Genomic DNA, 13776 nt, shown 5'->3' with positions numbered 1-13776 from the left:
AGGTATTTAGTGTAATGGGGCTGGGGGAGATTTAGTGTGATTGGGAGATGATTTGAGGACACAAATTTGGAGAGCAAAGAAGGGACAAGTGCAGACACAATATGGGGAGCAGGAGAAATTTGAAGACACAATATGAAAGGGAAGGGGTGAGATGGGGCATCTATGGGGCGATGGGTGCAGACAAAGTAAGGTGAGTGGGGGTATGGATGCGGACACAGAATGAGAAGGAAGGGGAAAATATATGATGACAAAGTATGAGGAGCAAGGGTGATGGGATGTGTTGGGAGTTCATTTTCCCCTTCACCGTCGATGTCTGATGAACTCCCTCTCCTGGTGAAGGAAGGTAGTGAGGCTGATTACCAAACACCTGATCTGGTTGATGATGACTGGGTAACAGGAAATTCTGACTGGATATAAGGCAGCCGACGCCCTTCTGAGTCGCTGGTGAGTTCTCTGCTGGATTCTTGGCGACCAGTCTGATTCCTGCTTCCCAAAGATAAGTTTTTGCTCTGCTATTGAACTTATTAGTTTTGTTTTGTTTACCTTGTTTTTTGGAGTTCAGCCATCCCCGGTCGGGGGTGTGCTGAGTTCCATTTTTGTCTCTGATCAGTTTGTCTCTTTGCTCTGTCTTCAGAATTTACCTGAGTGCTGATATAGTCTTTTTGAAGTCCTAGCTACTTCAGGGCCTGTTTTTCCTATCAGACGGTTGGGACAATTTTTGGTAGGGTTTTTTACGGATTGCAGACAGCAGCTTTTCTATCCTGTCCTTTTTAGTTAGCTTGGGCCCCATCGATTGCTCAACCAATCTTTCTATCTGTGTTAGTGTTTTCATCTTGCTTCACCGTCATTATATGTTGGGGGCTGCCTATTGCTTTGGGGTCTGCTCTGGGGCAGTTTAGATTTCCCCTTTTTTTCTTTAGGCCTATTTAGTTCTCCGGCTGTGTTCGAGGGGTCTAGGGCATCGTAGGAACCCCCCACGGCTACTGTTAGTTGTTGTGGATAGGATCAGGGGTCTGCAATCCGATAGCTACCAACCTCTCCGGTTTTCTGGACTTAGCTTGTATTTTTGTTTTTTCCTCCTTCGGTGACTCATTCATAACAGGGATGGGTGCGGACACAGTTTGGGGAGTCGGAAGGATGTGTGAGGAGGCAGTATGGAAAGTGAGAGGGTAAATATGTGAGGAGACTATTGAGGGAAATAATGCAAGGAGACAGTATGGGGGAAGAAAAGTGTGAGTGGCCATAGAATAGAGACTGAGTAGTGTGGGGGGTAACATGATGGAACATTGTAAGGGCACAGTCATGAGGGGGCAGTATACCAAGGAGAGGGAGTGTGGTGAGGGGGTAATATTATAGAGACTGGGCTCTATAGGGGGGACCTAGTGTGGGAGGACAGTGTGACGAGGGGCCCAGTATGGAAAGTAGGGAGCAGTGTGGAGAGCATGTACCATAAGAGCGACAGTATGGGGGTCATATTTTGTGCTGGTAATATAATGAGGGGCAATTATTTATTTCTCCAAAGGCACGCCACCAAAATATGCATAGGGGTTGTGGCACTATCGCAGGTAGACTGTTATTATACTTTCTGTAGCATAGTATACGTACATTGGTAACACCTCTGTTTCTTTTCCTTGTGTATGAGTCCTATGCACTATGCACTTTAGAAATTGACTTATTATAAGTAATGATATAATATAATAATATTGTGTTATCGCTTATCATAATCTACTACTTGTCTTCAAACTATTATGATACAGTTTTCTGCTAGGCTGTGGTGCCACTAATTTTTGTCTCACTACCGAGCATACTGGCTGCTTTTCATTGATTTTATGTTTGTGTTTTTTGTGTTTCAATAAAAACTTTGTTACATTGTAGTTCTGTGTGCACCTTTTCTCTATATGTTCTGATCCTTTATGGTGCTCAACTGTAGTTTTACAGTAGTCCAGTTATTAATGCCAAAGTATGTTTTATTAGATACCTGATCTACATTTATACAGGTTATAGGCACTATTTTAAGGGGTTATTTTCTTGTTTTCAAGTCCCACAGTTAGCTGCACCTCCAAGGACTGGCGAGGGACAATATTTGGCATTTACCTTTTATTAGCTCCTTAGCTCCTAAGTTACACCCGCATACCTCCCCTTGATGACCCCATGTGGGAGGATTTGTGGGATGTTCTCAGCCCTTCAGGATTTTATGAAATCCCTAACTTAGAAGATATCTTTGCCTCTGAAGGGCGCAGTTGTTAGATATTGACATCATATTTTTTATGATGACTTTACCGTTACCCCGTTACCCAGAGACCAAATATGACGTGGTTCAATTAGAGGGATTCAAGTGGCCCCACGGTGATGTGAGTGGATATGTTCTGTTCTTCCCTTCGCTGCGATGCCCAAAATCTATATCTCGAAAATATTGGATTGATACAAACCCCAATATTTGTATCTGAACTCTGGAGATGGAGTGTCACAATCTGTGCCTGGGACAGCTTTCTCCTCTAGTAAACACATGTCCTTTTGTTATTGGGTTCCCAGAGAAGACTTTTCCCGTGTAATTACCTGGACACTGCAGGGAGTCCTGGCTTCCAAAGGAACTTGATTTGTTAGCATTTCCTATCATATTTAGTGTTAATTACTTTTATTTTCCCTAGCCATAACTGGTTTCCTCTTCTCTATATCTGCAAATTGGCAGCCCGTTGTCCCTGATGTTCTGTGTGAGGATAGGGGTTGAATCTGACCCCCCAGGAAATGTCTTATGGATTTTAATATTTCTCTATGACAAACAGCAACATACTGTATCTTCACTTCGACTCAGACACCAGCAAGGGTACTGCTATGGTTTGGTATTATTAAAGCTAGTTGGACTTTTACAGGTTGAAGCAGGACTGAAAATCATCTCCCAAACCTACTGCCAGTATTTAGAAGACATTTTTTTCAAGCAGTGGTACAGGAAAAACTCTGCATTTTTCAAGAAAACCACGATTTTTAAGGAGTACAATGCTGATTCATTGCACCATCAAAGTCTCCACTGCTTGGCTTAAAGATGAAAGAATAATGACATGGCTCCTTCCTCACCTGACCTAAACACTATTGAGAACTTGTGGGCTCTATTTAAGTGAGAGATTTACAGTGAATGAAAACAGTCCACCTCTCTGAACAGTGTCTGGGAGGCTGTGGTTGGTGCTGCCCAAAAAGTTGATTGTCGACAGACTAAGAGACTGACAGACTCCTTGGATGGAAGGCTTATGACTATTACTCAAAAGAAGGGGGCTATCTTGGTCACTGATATTTAAAAAAAAATGTTACAAATGTATTTTTGTACATTTTGAGCTGTTTGGTTATTTTTATTCTCACTAAATCAGATGAAAATAAAAAAAAGTTGACATGGGAATATTTACGTTTTTCATTTAGCTGCATAATAATTCTGCACACAGATATTCTACTAAAACAGACAAAACCTCACTTTATTCTTTCTTTAAATATTCAGGTTTATTATCCATTTGAACTTACAGCACTGTAGTTGTTCAATATTAAAATTAATAATCAAAAATACAGATTGCCTGCTAGTTCTGCACACAGTGTACTTGCCACCAGTATCGATTTTGTCTAGATAATGCTGTCACTCGGGCCAAAGAAGACGTGAGACTCTTGGAAGCCCCAATCTAAAGTGGGGATTTTGAGGAGGTGCAACCAATCCTATGGATTGGGATTACTGCCCTAGTTTTGATCTTCAAAATGTTGGCAAATATTAAAGGGGTTGTCCAAAATTAGAAAAACTTGTTTTTTTTTTCTTCCAAAAACAGTACTAAACCTGTCTTAGCAGTTGTGTGTGCTATTGCATATTTAACCCTTGATTCAGTAGCAAGTGGACGTGACATTTAGGATCTGGATTGTTAGTATGGCAATAATTTGCTGCATTTTTTTCCTGCAGCTTCAAAATAGTCAAGAAAATGAAGAGCAGCTGGGAGAGATGGTGCGTGCATGTGAAAAGATGTGCGCAGAGAGGAGTGAGCTGCACGAAGAGTTAAGTGAAATGGTGAGTGCAAGGCATGGAAAGGAAATGCATGGGTGAGGAGATAGAAGCAAGGTCAGTGTAATAGTACAGGACTGCATAAATGTCCATCAGAGTGTATTTCTCCACTGTGATTAGCACTTGGGCTTTTTTTCTGTATATAATATATATAATTTGGATATAAACCTAGATGTATTATTTCATATCCTGTAGAGACAAGTAAAATGTACTGTACTGTCTTCCTATAAATGTCAGGGCTGCTCTGTTTACTCAGGAAATTATTTTGAAGTTGTTCATTGCATTGCAGTCAATCTTCTGAAAGGTGATTTCTAATTTCATAGGTTTAGCAAATAACACAAGAGATGTAACGTACCGTAGAGCAACAAAGCCAATGTTGGCTTCTGACAATCAAATCAGAAAAATGAAAGAGCAGTGTACTGACAATACAGCCGTGTTCGCTCACAACGTTCTCTTCTAGGTTATTTGACCTTTTGAGAATGAATGCAGATAGTTGTAGAAGTGGGTGCTAAACACAATGCCGCCCACCAAACCACAGATTGAGGGGGCTGTAGTTGGTTTTCAGTGTCTTAGGTGGTGTGATATGAGGGAGTACCTGCCTCTCCATGATCTCAGCAGTTAGTGACATCTAGAGACTTTGGAATGGTGCTAATTGGCTAAAGCTACAAAAGATAGTTGACGGACAATCGATCGTTCGTTCAGTGGACAGCTATCCCTCCCAAGGCAGCTTGGTTGGGCGTTCATGGTTTTTCAGTGGGAAAAGAGGTGCTAAACACCTTGGAAGCCACCTATAAACATCAGATAGTCATCCGATGCCACCAAAATTGGTGTGTTCAGCTTTCATTTATTGTATATGGGGGTTTTTAGTGGACAAGGGACATTCCCTCATAATATGTAGACTGTGAGCCCTCGTGGGCAGGGTCCCCTCTCCTTAGGTACTTGTGTGTCCCTTGTCTTACACATGTTTATTGTACTTGTCTATATTTCAACTTTTCACATGTAAAGCGCCATGGAATAAATAGCGCTATATAAAAGCATAATAATAATAATATGCCACCTACCGGACAGAGATTGTGCCACTTCTGGATCTATAATTCTGACTAGTTGTTTAGTAGAGGTGGTATATAAGCCCCTATATACATTAGATTGCTGGTAATGATGCTAGGATCTACCACCATTAATCTAAATTGCATGGACAAACCAAAAGCTTAACTGGAATATTAAAAAAATAGAAGCCCTAAGCAGGTATGAAATGGAGGAGTATAAAAATACGGTTTAATAATATAGTGCTGCTAAGAAAATGAAGTTGACAACCAGGGAGCTAGTTTTATTACCAGGACCTGGGCACTGAGTGAGAAGAATGATGAGGTTATAAGTAAGCGAGATGCTGTACACTTGTGTAGAGCGAGGAAAAGGCAATTGTGGGGATGGCGCATGGGTAAATGATGGATACACAAGAAAGCAGCGAGCTAGGAAGTGTGTGGGAGGGGAACGTAGAGAGAATGAGATGGGAGATTATAATAGGAGTTTAGCAAGGCAATAGCTTGTCTGTAAAACAAGAAATGCCAAGTGTGGGAGAGGGGCGCAAAGGTGATCCACTCACTGACAGATCCTAAACAGAATATTGCCCCACCGGAAGCTATGGTATAATGACTGGAAAAAAAAACGTAAATAGCAGCTTAGCTAACATGACACAATTAAAAGTAATATTGATATTCAGTGAGGAATACAAAAAGTCTCTGAGGATACAAACAATCCTTGGGTAAAAATAAACATGTGGATTTGTATATAAAACAAAACCATACATAATATCCACAGATACACAGTTCAGAGTTCCATGTATTTCTGCCTTGCCCACATTCGGCACATTCCCAAGTGGCTGGGAATATACTCTTCTAGGATGTATGCATGAGCAATCTAAGTGAAAAAAAATATAGTGTATGTAGCTTCTATACAACATGCTATATGATCTACAGCAGAATATTGCGTCATTGACAGTTGCGCAGCGCTGGAGTCCTGGGCTCAAATCCTCCCAAGGACAATACCTGGAAGAAGTCTGTATGTTCTCCCCGTGTCTGCGTGGGTTTCCTCCGGGTTCTCCTGTTTCCTCCCACGTTCCAAAGACATACTGATAGAGAATGTATATTTTGAGCCCCAATGGGTACAGTGATTCTGATGTCTGTAAGGCGCTGTGAAATATTATGGTGCTATATAATAAATATATATGTACAACTCTGGCAAAAATTAAGAGACCACCACATCAAAACCCTGTCATGGGCAGCCCATTCTCTAGACCTGAACCCCATTGAAAACCTCGGGAATGTAATGTAATGCATGATGGATAGTCACAAGCCATCAAACAAAGAAGAACTGCTTACATTTTTGCGCCAGAAGCAGTGTGAAAGACTGGAGGAAAGCATGCCAAGACGCATGAAAGCTGTGATTAAAAATCATGGTTATTCCACAAAATATTGATTTCTGAACTCTTCCTGAGTTAGAACATTAGTATTGTTGTTTCTAAATGATTATGAGCTTGTTTTCTTTGCATTATTTGAGGTCTGAAAGCACTGGTTTCTTTTTTAAATTTTGACCATTTCTCCTTTTCGGAAAAAGACAAAAAGTTTATTTCTTGGAAATTCGGAGACATGTTGTCAGAAGTTTGTAGACTAAAAGAACAATTTACTCAAATATACCTATAAAGAGAAAAATCAGACAAACTGAACATTTGAAGGTGGTCTCTTAATTTTTGCCAGACCTCTATATAGCCTTCTCTGCACATTTAAGCATCCTGTAGAACAGTATCCTAAATCAACCTATTTGCAATTTTTCCCATTTTAGACATTTCTGAAATATCCACAGGATGTACTATAATTGTCTTAAAAATGTGAGTCCCATCCCGGAGCTATCTCCAGAACATGATTCCTCGAAATTCTGTCCCAACTGGTAAAATGGCCACGCATTGCCAGAGTGGAATATCCTTTTTAGGGCTCATGCTCATGCTGGTGCGAAAATCGGATGAGTGCAATCCGATTAAAATTCGGATTGCACTCTGACCAATGTTTGTCAATGGATGACATCTCATTTGCGATTTTTTTTTTCTCAGCCGAAATCGGACTGAGAAAAAACATTGGAGCATGCTGCGATTTTCAGGTGAAAATCGCCAATGCAAGTCAATGGGTGCGATAAAATATCTGACAGCACTCGCACCATGCGAGTACTGTCCGAATTATACGCATCGGTGTCCTTTGAGAAAAGCCGGCAATTCATATGCGGCTACTGTACAATCACACTGACATGTTAATATAGATATATACACATAGATATATACACATAGAATACACAGATATATATGTGTCTCTCACTGACATGTATATATCTATGTATTCTATGTGTATATATCTATTCTATCTATTCTTTTTTGAGCTGTCAGTGTGATTATATGAATTGCCGGCTTATCTATTTATCGATCTATCTAATATAAATACATATATATGTGTGTGTGTGTCACTGACATGTATATATATGTATTTATATTAGATAGATAGATAGATAGATAGATAGATAGATAGATAGGAGAAAAGCCGACAATTCATATGCGAGGTACAGTAACATCACACTGACAGAATAGATAGAATAGATATATACACATAGAATACACAGATATATACATGTCAGTGACACCAACACAATTATATGTATTTATAATAGATAGATAGATAGATAATAGATAGGAGAAAAGCCGGTAATTCATATGCGTCTATGCAGTAAAATCACACTGACATGTTGTAATACAAAATATATAATACATGTATACACATAGAATAGGTGTACATACACTATATATATTCATATATATTTGGAAAATCACAATGACAGCTCTCAAAACACTAGATATAAACACATAGAATACATACATATATATCCACATGTCAGTGACACACACACACACATACCATATATACCATATATACTCGAGTATAAGCTGACCCGAGTATAAGCCGACCCCCTTAATTTTGCCACAAAAAAACTGGGAAAACTTACTGACTTATGTATAAGCCGAGGGTGGAATCCATAGACTATGCCCCCATATGCTGCTCCATAGACTATGCCCCCATATGCTGCTCCATAGACTATGCCCCCATATGCTGCTCCATAGAATATGCCCCCATATGCTGCCCCATAGACTATGCCCCCATATGCTGCGTCATAGATTATGCCCCCATATGCTGCCCCATAGGATATGCCCCCATATGCTGCTCCATAGACTATGCCCCCATATGCTGCTCCATAGACTATGCCCCCATATGCTGCTCCATAGAATATGCCCCCATATGCTGCTCCATAGAATATGCCCCCATATGCTTCTCCATAGATTATGCCCCCATATGCTGCTGCATAGTTTTTGCCCCCATATGCTGCTCCATAGACTATACCCCCATACGCTTCTCCATAGAATATGCCCCCATATGCTTCTCCATAGTTTATGCCCCCATATGCTGCCCCATAGACTATGCCCCCATATGCTTCTCCATAGTTTATGCCCCCATATCCTGCCCCATAGACTATGCCCCCATATGCTGCGTCATAGATTATGCCCCCATATGCTGCCCCATAGGATATGCCCCCATATGCTGCTCCATAGGCTATGCCCCCATATGCTGCCCCTTAGACTATGCCCCAATATGCTGCCCCATAGACTATGCCCCCATATGCTGCTCCATAGAATATGCCCCCATATGCTGCAAAAAAAACCCAAAATGCCATACTCACCTCTCCTGGGTCCATTTATTCTATGGCGCTTTACATGTAAGGAGGGGTATACATAAAAACAAGTACAATAATCTTAAATAATACAAGTCATAACTGGTACAGGAGGAGAGAGGACCCTGCCCGCGAGGGCTCACAATACATATAAAATATATATATATATATATATATATATATATATATATATATATGTCAGAGACACATACAATTACCGTAGTATAGTGTTGCTGTCTATAAATAATAGAGGGACCCCACAACATTTTGTTCCTTGAAATAATCATGTATTAAATAAATACATATCCATAATTTAGAACCAACATTAGAATAATTGTATTTGTCACTAACATGTGTGTGTATATATATATATATATGTGTATAATATATATATATATATATATATATTATATTTATATTATATGATATTTATATATATATATATATAATAATATATTAAATATATAAATTATATAATACCCTGTTTCCCCGTAAATAGGGCGCCCCCCGAAAGTAAGGCATGCTAGGGGGAGCACTGTGCCTGCTAATATAAGGCACCCCCGTGAAAATAAGGCATACCTTGTTCTGTGCATGGGGCATGCAGTTGTGTCTCGCTCCCGCTTCCCCCGCTGTCCGGTGCCCTCCGGTGCCCGCCACTGCAGCCGCGCTGTTCGCAGGAGTTAATCACAGCCTCGGAGCTGTGTGCCGATCTCCGCCCATGAGCCCTGCGCCAATCACAGCGCAGGAACCATGGGCCTGCTGACGTCATCCATAGCCTCTGATTGTTCCTGGGCTCTGATTGGTCCAGGGCTCCTGTGCTCTGTTTGGCCCAGGGCTCCTGCGCTCTGATTCGCCCAGGACTCCTGCACCACCAAAGCACTGAAAGCAGCACCGCGGAGGAAACAAGAAAGTGAAAATGTGTGTATGTCTGTGTATGGGTGTGTGTGTGTGTCTGTATAAGGGTGTGTGTGTGTGTCTGTGTACAGGTGTGTGTGTGTCTGTGTATGGGTGTGTGTGTGTCTGTGTAAGGGTGTGTGTGTGTGTACGGTACACAGATGGGAGGCTGCAGTGGGATACTGTGATAATGGGAGGCTGCAGTGGGATACCGGAATGATGGGAGGCTGCAGTGGGATTATGTGGGATGATGGGAGGCTGCAATACTGTACTGTAGAATGATGGGGGCTGTAATGGAATGATGGGGGGTGCTGTATTAGCGACAGTAAAGGGATGATGAGTGTTGCAATGGGATGATGGGAATATTTGGGGCCGCAAAATGATGATGGGGCTGCTACGGTAAAGGAACTGCTGTGGGTGATTGTTACGGTAGCGGTACAGTGTCCAGAAAGTGTGTGGGAGCCATTTTAGAGCCCTTATGTTTTGTGGCCCTGTGTGGGAGTCAGGCAATTACAGTACCGTACCGTAGTGTGTTACTTTGATTTGTTGTCTGCTTTTCTGCTGAACGGCCTACCGTAAAGTTCCGTACTGTAAAAGAAATACCGTAAACAATGGTGATACGGTATATTTTTACCCCTAGACATGAGTGCTAAAAGAAAGACCTATTCCGTCGAGTACAAAAAAGGAATCGTGGAAGAATCTTGTGGCAAAAATCTTACTGAATTCTGCAAAGAGAAAATGTTGAGTGTCCGATTGGTCCAAAAATGGCAAGCAGATTACGGTAACCTCAGTCAACAAGTGGACAGCGGAAATGCTAAAAAGCGCAAGGTTGGATCTGGTCAGCAACCATTATATTCCGAGCTGGAAGACCTGATCTGTGAGTGGGTTGCTGACAGGAGAGCAAAGACATTGGTTGTGACTAGGGCTCAGATTCAAGAATTTGCCCTTGCAATGGCACCACAGTTTGAAATTTCCCCTGAAGAATTCAAGGCATCACAACACTGGCTGGATAACTTCCTTCAACGAAGTGAACTGTCTTTGAGAAGATCCACAACACTCTTTAGGCTGGAAGATGCTGAAATTATTAAACGCGCATTTGCATTCAAGACCTTTGTTGATGATGCTGACTTCTCTAAATACAATCTTTCCAACATGATTGCCATGGATGAAACTGCAGTGTTTATGGGCCAAACATCTCAAACAACAATTGAACAACGAGGTGCCTCCTCAGTTGTACGTTCCCTCCACTGCTTATGAAAGTGCACGTGTTACCTGTATTTTGGCGATGCGTCTGGATGGCACTAAAGTCCCACCTTTACTCATTTCAAAGGGCAAGAAAGACAAGATTGAACGTGTTTCAGGCATTTAGATTCTTGAAACTGAAAAGGCCTGGGCCACACAAGCAGTTATAAGGAAGTGGGTCGATTTAATGCTGCCGCTTGTTATGCGGGGGAGCCAAAGAGGAATGCTGATCTGGGATGCAGCCAGCACACACCGCGCCAAAGACATGAAGAACTTCCTTCATGAGAGAAAAATAGATCAAATAATGATTCCTGCAGGAATGACGGCTTATCTCCAGTCTCTTGATATCGCCATTAACAAGCCATTCAAGGACAATATGCGTGTGGAAATCAATGACTACATTGAAAATAGTATGGAGAGAAATCAACGTGGAAACTTTGTGAAACCTAAATTGCCAGAGATTGTGACTTGGGTGAAGAATTCATGGGAGAAAATCACTGACACTTGCATTGCAAATGCACTACGAGCAGGCTACCTTGACAAGAAGTGCTCATTTAAGGACAGTGCTATTGCTAGACATGAGAGATATGGGCCAATGATTCTGAAAGAAATGGAGTCACAAGAATTTCCACAGGAACGTCAGAGTTTGGATTGTTATGATGATGTTCCAGAAGATGATGACATGGTTGTCATTGAATAAATCTTGTTTTGTGTTATTAAATATTGAGTATTCAGTAAATGAACCATAGTTCGTTGTCTTACATGTTGTACATGGAAATACCGTAATTATACGGTAGTAACAAGAAATTCTTGATACGATTCACAGTTTATTTGATTCTACTGTTTTGTGATTACAACTGTTCAGCATACGCTGGTATGTTAATAAATGTTAATTTTTTTGTTCAAAAAAAATTTGTCAATTCTTTTTCTTGAGAAAATAAGACACCCCCCCCCCCCCCCGAAAATAAGACATGATGTAACTTTCGGAGCAAAAATTAATATAAGACGGTGCCTTATTTTCGGGGAAACAGGGTATATATTATATATATTCGATATATATATATATACAGTGGGGCAAAAAAGTATTTAGTCAGTCAGCAATAGTGCAAGTTCCACCACTTAAAAAGATGAGAGGCGTCTGTAATTTACATCATAGGTAGACCTCAACTATGGGAGACAAACTGAGAAAAAAAAATCCAGAAAATCACATTGTCTGTTTTTTTTTCATTTTATTTGCATATTATGGTGGAAAATAAGTATTTGGTCAGAAACAAAATTTCATCTCAATACTTTGTGATATATCCTTTGTTGGCAATGACAGAGGTCAAACGTTTTCTGTAAGTCTTCACAAGGTTGCCACACACTGTTGTTGGTATGTTGGCCCATTCCTCCATGCAGATCTCCTCTAGAGCAGTGATGTTTTTGGCTTTTCGCTTGGCAACACGGACTTTCAACTCCCTCCAAAGGTTTTCTATAGGGTTGAGATCTGGAGACTGGCTAGGCCACTCCAGGACCTTGAAATGCTTCTTAAGAAGCCACTCCTTTGTTGCCCTGGCGGTGTGCTTTGGATCATTGTCATGTTGAAAGACCCAGCCACGTTTCATCTTCAATGCCCTTGCTGATGGAAGGAGGTTTGCACTCAAAATCTCACGATACATGGCCCCATTCATTCTTTCATGTACCCGGATCAGTCGTCCTGGCCCCTTTGCAGAGAAACAGCCCCAAAGCATGATGTTTCCACCACCATGCTTTACAGTAGGTATGGTGTTTGATGGATGCAACTCAGTATTCTTTTTCCTCCAAACACGACAAGTTGTGTTTCTACCAAACAGTTCCAGTTTGGTTTCATCAGACCATAGGACATTCTCCCAAAACTCCTCTGGATCATCCAAATGCTCTCTAGCAAACTTCAGACGTGCCCGGACATGTACAGGCTTAAGCAGTGGGACACGTCTGGCACTGCAGGATCTGAGTCCATGGTGGCGTAGTGTGTTACTTATGGTAGGCCTTGTTACATTGGTCCCAGCTCTCTGCAGTTCATTCACTAGGTCCCCCCGCGTGGTCCTGGGATTTTTGCTCACCGTTCTTATGATCATTCTGACCCCACGGGGTGGGATTTTGCGTGGAGCACCAGATCGAGGGAGATTATCAGTGGTCTTGTATGTCTTCCATTTTCTAATTATTGCTCCCACAGTTGATTTCTTCACTCCAAGCTGGCTATTGCAGATTCAGTCTTCCCAGCCTGGTGCAGGGCTACAATTTTGTTTCTGGTGTCCTTTGACAGCTCTTTGGTCTTCACCATAGTGGAGTTTGGAGTCAGACTGTTTGAGGGTGTGCACAGGTGTCTTTTTATACTGATAACAAGTTTAAACAGGTGCCATTACTACAGGTAATGAGTGGAGGAAAGAGGAGACTCTTAAAGAAGAAGTTACAGGTCTGTGAGAGCCAGAAATCTTGATTGCTTGTTTCTGACCAAATACTTATTTTCCACCATAATATGCAAATAAAATAAAAAAAAAAACAGACAATGTGATTTTCTGGATTTTTTTTTCTCAGTTTGTCTCCCATAGTTGAGGTCTACCTATGATGTAAATTACAGACGCCTCTCATCTTTTTAAGTGGTGGAACTTGCAGTATTGCTGACTGACTAAATACTTTTTTGCCCCACTGTGTGTGTATATATATATATATATATATATATATATATATATTATACGTAACTACATATTATATGTATCATATTTATATATTATATGTTACATATATATAATATATATATTATGTATATATATATATTATATATGTATCCATATACAGTATGTGTGTGTCACTGACGTGTATGTGTGTATATA

At 40.9% G+C, this 13776-nt stretch overlaps 1 protein-coding gene across 1 annotated transcript in view; it reads left to right on the top strand.

The window, feature by feature from the left end:
- Positions 1-13776, top strand: part of TBKBP1 (TBK1 binding protein 1) — a 134067-nt gene that overhangs the window by 25832 nt on the left and 94459 nt on the right. Inside the window, exon 3 of the mRNA XM_073572475.1 lies at positions 3929-4033. Coding sequence (XP_073428576.1) covers positions 3929-4033 — 105 coding nt within the window. The remainder of the gene's footprint in view (positions 1-3928; positions 4034-13776) is intronic.

Source organism: Dendrobates tinctorius, unplaced genomic scaffold, assembly GCF_039654945.1.
Source record: "Dendrobates tinctorius isolate UK_male_01 unplaced genomic scaffold, ASM3965494v1 ptg000032l, whole genome shotgun sequence".
Taxonomy (NCBI): domain Eukaryota; kingdom Metazoa; phylum Chordata; class Amphibia; order Anura; family Dendrobatidae; genus Dendrobates; species Dendrobates tinctorius.
The sequence above is the reverse complement of the archived record's forward strand: the minus strand, read 5'-3'. Positions and strand labels throughout refer to the sequence as shown.